Source organism: Arachis ipaensis, chromosome B05 (genome assembly GCF_000816755.2).
Source record: "Arachis ipaensis cultivar K30076 chromosome B05, Araip1.1, whole genome shotgun sequence".
In the NCBI taxonomy this organism is placed as follows: domain Eukaryota; kingdom Viridiplantae; phylum Streptophyta; class Magnoliopsida; order Fabales; family Fabaceae; genus Arachis; species Arachis ipaensis.
The window spans coordinates 72,496,758-72,505,211 of record NC_029789.2 but is presented as its reverse complement, the minus strand read 5'-3'; the positions used below and the strand labels follow the sequence as shown (position 1 = coordinate 72,505,211).

Here is an 8,454-nt window from a genome sequence, read left to right as displayed (position 1 = left end):
CAACCAAGGCCTCTATCAACCCAATTCCATCAAGAGCAAGGGCCCATTATCATTACTCAAAGGCACAAGAGATAGTTAGAATAGAAATTTCATTTTAATTGTAATTTGTTTTGAATTTCATTTTCATTTTGTAAAAATGCCTATATAAGGCATCATTCTCATTTTAGAAAAAAGGCCAGAAGAGAGAGAATAGGGGCGAGCTCCACTAGGGAGCATTAGGAATACAGAGCTTTCTCTCTGAGTTTCATTTTCTGTTTTGAATCTTGAATTGAGATTGGAAGGAATTCTGTTTTCATTCTCTATTTGCAACTTCTCTTTACTTCTTCTGCAATCTTTCTTTAATTCTCTGCAACTTTTCTCTTGTTGAATCAAGGAAGGATCCACTCCTGAGATCTTCAGCATCCTTTTAAATTTCTGCAAATTAAGCACAGTCACTTTGCTCTCTGATCTCCTTATTCCCAATTTACTTTCCAGCACTTTTGTTCCTCTGCATTTTACATTTGAGCCACTGTGATCTGAATTTACTTTTCATGCAATTTTAATTTCCTTGCAATTGTTCTAAGCTTTGATTTACTGCTTTCATTCAATTTCCCTGCACCCAGTCTCCTTTACTTTCATGCAATTTACTTTTCTTGCAATTTAAGATTCTTGCAATTTACATTTCTTGCTCTTTAAGTTACTCACCAATTTATATTCTGCACTTTATAATTCTTGCAAGTTTACATTCTGTTGGCTTCAATTGTCACTCAAATCACTCAAATGATAGCTTGACTAAACTAATCACCCACTAAAGTTGCTTGATCCATCAATCCTTGTGGGATCGACCTCACTCCCGTGAGTTTTATTACTTGATACGACCCGGTGCACTTGTCGGTTAGATTTGGGTGTTTTGGAGAAATTCGTTTTTTCGCAAAAATATCCCATCAATCCCCCATTTCTGATCTTACCCATTCTCTTCAATTTTTGCCATTTACTTTTATACTCATCTCCCCAAATCCCCATTTAAGATTCTGCAATTTACTTTCTGCAAGTTACTTTCTGCCATTATTTCCAGCATTTATATTTTCTGTTATTTACTTTCTCACGATTTAATTTTATGCAAATCCTCAACTAAATTTTTTCTTAACTCAACTAGAACATTCCTCTAATTAAAGTTGCTTGACCAATCAATCCCTGTGGGATTCGACCTCACTCTATTGTGAGTTTTTACTTGACGACAATTCGGTATACTTGCCGAGGGAAATTTGTTGAGAGACAAGTTTCCGTGCATCAATGTGCACATTAACAAAAGAAAATATTATTATGTTTAGTATCTAAAGCATAGGTTAATGAGGGCAAGGTAGAATTTTATGCTTGAAAATAAAATATAGATTAAAGATATTAATATATTGACATGAAGCTTGCAGCATTGTACTTCACAAACGGAGGCAAGAAAACAACATGGATCGAGTGTACTTGGATGGGGGTGAAGGGTGGTGGTTAGGAGTTTAGGATTCAGGAGTTCTCAATATATGCAGGCGGTAGTCTTGCGGTGCCAACTGCTCGAAGACACACACATAGCCGTGTCTTAGTTGGCATGCAGTTGCTAGGACAGACCAGCCTACTCTAAAACATCCGTTCATCCTCCCGGCATAGTGCCTATACTGAACGGTCCATGCGCCCCTCTCGTTGGTAATCGAAATTGGGCTATCCTCATAGACTCCCGGCAGAGGTGGGACATTTGGCTGGAAGCGAAACATATTTTAGAGTGAGTGCAATGAAATAATTGACTAGAACAATAGCACCAGAAAGAGTTGCCTTTAAAAGTAAACATTTATAGTATAAATCATAGAATTACCAATTATAGTCCAGCCTAATGTAATTCGATGAGGACATATATGTTAATTGTCAGCACACTTACGAGTAAACGGGATGTCATGGGGTGTACGATTGGCATGACAAAGAATGGATTGGTCGATCTGAACCCATCGGCTATGTGCATTGTCCTGGGGGCCGTCGGTAGATTATACAAGTGCATTCCCTCCCCGGTTCGTCATGGTCCAGATAGTTGATTTCCATTGTATGCTCGTTGAAGAACATGACATACATGGTATTTTGAATATTGTGATAACAGAACAGTACCAGCCACTCATCCCTTAGGCTGAAGTGTTCCCTAACAGTGGCACATCCTCCATGAAGCACGATCTTTCCATTAGGTTCCATATTCCAGCCCACGCGATGATGATGTCCTGTAGGCGTGGTTAGCGTCAGGGGTCGCGGTAGGGACCGACCATAATCCCACAAGAACCGTGGCGCCAGCATCTGTAGCGGATGGTGAAAAAAAAAACACGGTGTCATACAAGGATTGATGATTGCAGGTAGTAAAGGAATTGAAATTGGCGTTTATACCAGTGTATCAGGGTCGTTCACCGGGATTATCGCGAAGAACTAGACTGTGTAGTTGCCATGTGCGGGTATTGCTGGAAGACTTCCGTGTCGCAAGTTTCTGGCACAACGTAAAACAGCAGAAAACACATGCTTTACTCGAGTGCATATAGAATACAGAAAACCCGTTAAATAATCTTGTTACCTTTCATAGTTGTTCTCGCAGAAACTTGTGCCATGGATGGTCACATAGAAAAACTTTGGTTGGTGATACGATAATAGCATCATGGAACCGATTCGAAGATGGTAGTGTCCGTAAAAGTCCCGCCACCCTCCGGTGAAGACGATTCGATGCGGATGCTCCTCCTCAACGCCCCACGAGATGCTCCACGACTGACCATTTGTGGTGCTTATCTCAATGGGGTTGCTAATGGTCTCCCGGACAAGGTTGGAGAAGGTCGGCGGCATTCTCTGCACGATTAAGAAAGCGATAATGATGTGGCATTGCATGCGGGTCTTGAAGTTATGGGATTAGAACAAAAAATAAAAACTTACAATTTGATTATCCATGTTGGGGATTATGAATTTGAAGAAGCGAAAATCCGTGAGCGACGACATTGTGATACTTCGCCTGTGATTTCTTGGATTGTTGACGGTTCTTACTGCCGGTTGCTTTGGAGTCTTCTACAATGGCTTCCCTTCTTCGAAACGTATGCGCGTTAATTTGGCAAAAAACCTCCAGCTTTTTTAAGTTTTTTTTAAATAACTGATAAACTCCATTTTTAGGGTTTATCCTATGCTGAATTTAGGGGATTTTATGACCTTTTACCCACATTTATTCAATGAAATAGCATGGTTTCATGATTGTCTCCTAGTTTGTGCTTAAGTATGAGAACATGTTTTTTAGGCCCTTAATTACTAATTTTAATTCACCTTTGATTCCACTAGATTCCTTGATGTGTGTGTTAGTGATCTCAGGTTGAAAAGGCTAGGAATGGAGCAAAGGAATGAAGAGAAAAGCATGCAAAGTGGAGAAACCATGAAAAATCAAGGATTGGGAGAAATTCACTCCACGCGCATGCACAATAGACACGCACGCGTGAAACGATGAGGTCGCATGGCGACGTGTACGCGTACATGATGCGTATGTGTGGATAGCAATTTGTCAAGCGACACGTACGCGTGCTATACGCGTACGCTTCGATATCCGCACGTGACCCACTTAAAGGGAATCCACTGGGGGCGATTTCTGGGCTTCCCAGGCCCAAATCCAACTCATCTCTGATGCTATTTAACCCAAGGACTAAAGGGTAATCACACTTTTGAACACATTAGTTTACTTTTAGTTTAGTTTTGGAGGAAAGTTAGTTTCTAGAGAGAGCAGCTCTCTCTTCTCACTAGATTTCTTAGATTAGGATTTCTTAGATCTAGTTTAATTTTATGCTTTGATTTACCTTTTCTCTTGTAATTCTTGTTCTTCTACATCTCCTCTCTCTAGTTTAGCATTTAATTCTTGTAATTCTCTACTTTTATGTTGATGCACTTTTGTTTCTTCTATTTTCATTTTTAATGCAATTCATGCTTTGATTTCCTTTATTGTTGATTCGCCTTAGTGTAGATTTACTTTTCTTGCAATTTGATTTTACTTTCCTTTTATTCCTTCCAAGTGTTTGATAAAATGCTTGGTTGGGTTTTAGTATAGATTTTTCTCCTCTTTGCTTTGGTAGAGTAATTAGTGACTCTTGAGTCATCAAACTCCTTTGTTGATTGATAATTAGAAGTTGCTAATTGACTTGAATGCCACTAAAGCTAGTCTTTCCCTTGGAACTTGGCTAGGACTTGTGGAATCAAGTTAATTCATCCACTTGACTTTCCTTCATAGTTAGAGGTTAACTAAGTGGGAGCAATGGACAATTGTTGTCACAATTGATAAGAATAGCTAGGATAGGACTTCTAATTCTCATTCCTTGCCAAGAGCTTTTCTAGTTGTTAGTTTAATTCTTTTTCCATTTACATTTCTTGTTTCTTATTCTAAAAACCCCAAAAGATACCTCTTGACCAATAACAAGAACATTTTATTGCAATTCCTAGGGAGAACGACCTGAGGTTTAAATACTTCGGTTTATAGTTTTAGGGGTTTGTACTTGTGACAAATAATCTTTTGTATGAAAGGATTATTTGTTGGTTTAGAAACTATACTTCGACGAGAATTTATTGTGAAATTCTATACCATCAATTTTCCATTCACCAAAATGGCGTCGTTGCCAGGGAGTTGCAATGGTGTTATGTTATTGGTTATTGTGTATATGTGAATATTGTGAATAGCTTGATTTTTGGATTGCTTGTTAGTTTTTGCTAGCTCTAGGACTTTGTTTCATTATTTCTTACTAGCTTTTGTTTCTATTTTCTCTTGCTACTATGAATTCTCACTTTGGCTATGAGTTTGGTTCTAACTATGTTGTAGGAAATGAGGGCTACAATGAAGATGTGTATCAAGGATGAGACAATCAAAGATGTGAGGAGCCATATGCATATGATCAATCTTATTGGCAACAACCTCCACCAATGAACTATGAGCAAGAGCCATTCTCTTTTGTAAATATTGGTAATTGGTTTAATTTTAGGTTTTGATTGGTTTTTCGAGTTTATTTGGTAGTTAAGTATGTTAAATAAGGTTTTTGTGGTGTTTTGGTAGCTGTTTGGAGGTTTGGAATGCTTGGTTTGGTGCAAAAAACATGAAAAGTTTTGAAAAATAGAGCACCAACCCACGCGTACGCGTACCTCTTGCGTACACGTGTGATGATCGGATTTTTGTGTGGTTTTGAATTTCTCTAAAGAAATCTCGTTGTAAAGTATAGTTTCCAAACCAACAATAATCCTTTCATACAAAAATTTTGTTTGTCACAAGTACAAACCCCTAAAATCTATAAACCGAAGTATTGAACCTCGGGTCGTTCTCCCTAGGAATTGCGATAAAGTGCCTTGTTATTGGTTATGAGGTATGTTTGGGGTTTTTGAGATATTAGAAATGAAATGTAAATGGCAATGAAAATAAACTAACAACTATGAATGCTCTTGGCAAGGTTATGAGAATTTGAAGTCCTATCTTTATTATCCTTCTCAATTGTGATGAGAATTGTCCATTGCTACCACTTAGTTAACCTCTAACCGTGGAGGAAAGTCAAGTGGATGAATCAACATGATTCCACAAGTCCTAGCCAACTCCTAAGGGAAAGACTAGCTTTAGTGGTATCCAAATCAATTAGCAACTTCTAATTGTCAATCAACAAAGAAATTAGATAATTCAAGCGTCACTAATTACTCTATCTAGGCCAAGAGGAACAAAATCTATACTAAAATCCAACCAAGCATTTCATCAAACACTTGGAAGGCACAAAAGAAAAGTATAGTAAATTGACAACTAGAATGAAATCTAACAACAATTATTGCAAAGAATTAATAACAACAATCAAAAGAAACACAATTATTATGAATTACCTCTAATTGAATTGAAAGAAAAGTAGAAGAAGAAAGAGTAGATCTATAACAAAGCATAGAAACAACATAAAGGAAATTACAAAAAAAGAATAGAAGAATGATAATTGCAACAACAAAGAATTGATACGCAAAAGTAGAAGAAGGCATGAATTAAAACCTAGATCTAAGAACTAAACCTAATCCTAATCCTAATTCTAGAGAGAAGAGAGAGCTTCTCTCTCTAGAAGCTAACTCTAAACTAATCCTAATGTGAGTGACTGAGCCCAAGATGTGAATGATCCTCATTCCCCTTCAATCCTTGGTCCTTATATGCATTTTGGCACCAAAGTTGGTTGTAAACTGGGCCCCACAGATCTCAGAAATCGCTGGACACGTTTTCTATTAAAAAATCACGTGCGGAGACTGACGCATACGCGTACAGCACGCGTGCGCATCCCTTGCAGTTTTCGCGATCCACGCGTGTGCGTACCGTGCGCGTGCGCGTGGATGATGCTTCTCAAATTCTTGGCTTTTCCATGTGTTCTCCACTTTGCATGCTTTCCTCTTCACTCCTTTGATCCATTCCTATCCTTTTCAACCTGAAATCACTTAACAAACAAATCAAGGCATCTAGTAGAATCAAAGGTGAATTAAATTTAGTTAATTTAGGGCTTAGAAAGCATGTTTTCACACTTGAGCACAAATTAGGAGACAATCATAAAACCATGCTATTTCATTAAATAAATGTGGGTAAAAGGTCATAAAATCCCCTAAAATCAATACAAGATAAACCCTACAAATGGGGTTTATCAACCTCCCCACACTTAAACCAAGCATGTCCTCATGCTTGAACCAAGAATGAAGTAAGGGTATGGCATTTATTCAATGAACTAACTAAATGCAATCTACCTATATGCAACTATCTACATGAATGCAATTGCTTGGTCAAAATAAATCAATTCCCAAGAAGCTCAATATAAGCACAAGGGCTAAAGGTATTAATCAACCAAGCCAAACCACAATTGAATTGAGTTATTAAATATATTTTTCTTTTTACAAACTTTCATGAAGAGTGATCATAGGTGAAAATATGTAATTGAGCAATCGAACCCTCACTGGATGTGTTTGCACTCTATTCGCTCAAGTGTTTAGGGTTGATTCACTTAATTCTCTCCTAATCATGCTTTCTAAGATTTGTTCTTCATCTAACAATCAACAAATATTTCATGCATACGTACAAGTATCATGAGGTCTTTTCATTGGTTGTAATGGGGCTAGGGTCAAGGTAGGATGCATATTTGGTCAAGTGAGCTTGATTCTTTTTTTTTTCTCATTTTGCTTTCTTTCAAACTATTATACAATAACATCAATGCATAAGGTCTGTACATTTGATTAATACATGAGCATGTATCAAATTCCCAATATTTTCTACAAAAATATAAAATTACCCTTTTATTCACCCAATGTCCCAAGTTTTTCCACACTTGAATGGTACACACACTAGTCTAAGCTGATCAAAGATCCAAATAAGGACATTTATTGTTTTTCACTTTAAGGCTTGTAATGTGCTAACTTAAAGAACAAGTGGGTTAAGCGTAGGCTCAAATTGGCTAACAATAGAAGATAAAAGGTAAGGCCATTTGGGTAAGTGAGCTAAATAAAATGATGGCCTCAATCATGTAAATGCATGAATAGACAAAATAATGGACATAAAGAATCAAACAAATCAAAGATCACAATCATAGAAAGAGAGCAATGCACACAAGAAGGAAAATACGTAGTTATAAGATGTAACCACACAATAGGCTCAAAACTCACAAGCTTGTGTTCTTAGCTCAAGACATGCTTCACAAAATATGAATTCAAGCAAGTTTTATGAAAAACTTTACTCAAATCAATTGATTCCTTATAGATAAGAATCTTGAAAATTTTCATTATTTTGACTAAGCTTATTGTGTATATATATGCAAAAATTAAGAAAATGAAACAAAAATCCTAAAACCTAAAATGGAATACAAAAGTGTTGAGATTAGAAATTTGTCACCCAAAAACTCAGCGCGATCAGACGACCTCCCCACACTTAAAAATTTGCACCGTCCTCGGTGCATTCAAAGATGAGCAAGGGGGTATGACAACTTCCCGGATTGCTACCTTCAGCTTGTAGGTCAACCGGTTACTGCGTGTTCTTTCTTCTACTTCTGTTTTTGCTTGTGGTGCATCATTCATGAAAAATAGAAAATAACACCATAAGATAGGAAAATACAAAAGCAAGGAAGCGTAAGTGTTGGGATGAGGCAAATCACTAGAATTGAGTGAGTGAATTGGTGTGACATATATGAAAGTAGGGATGTGAGTCCTAAATTAGGCGCCTTTTAGAACACACATTAGCATAAAAGGCGATGTCACAAAAGAAGCATGCACTTTACTCATTCTAGTGTGCTTGAGATGCTTTAAGTAAACTTGTAAGGTAAAACAAGCGTTAAAGAAGCATGAGAGCATTCAAGCCGTAACCATATGGATGCATATAATCATGAAATATGATGCATTAAGGTAAATGCACAACATCCATCAAGAACTCGCCTAATCGAGGGAAATGATTCAAATCACATGGTG

At 37.3% G+C, this 8,454-nt stretch overlaps 1 protein-coding gene across 1 annotated transcript; it reads right to left on the bottom strand.

Annotated features, from left to right (window-relative positions):
- LOC110272038 lies at positions 1,488–2,982 on the bottom strand. Its single transcript, XM_021123827.1, has 5 exons — positions 2,920–2,982; positions 2,570–2,835; positions 2,434–2,485; positions 2,122–2,301; positions 1,488–1,724 (listed from the first exon to the last, which is right to left on the bottom strand). The coding sequence occupies exons 1-5, from the start codon at positions 2,980–2,982 to the stop codon at positions 1,488–1,490; spliced, it is 798 nt and encodes a 265-aa protein (XP_020979486.1).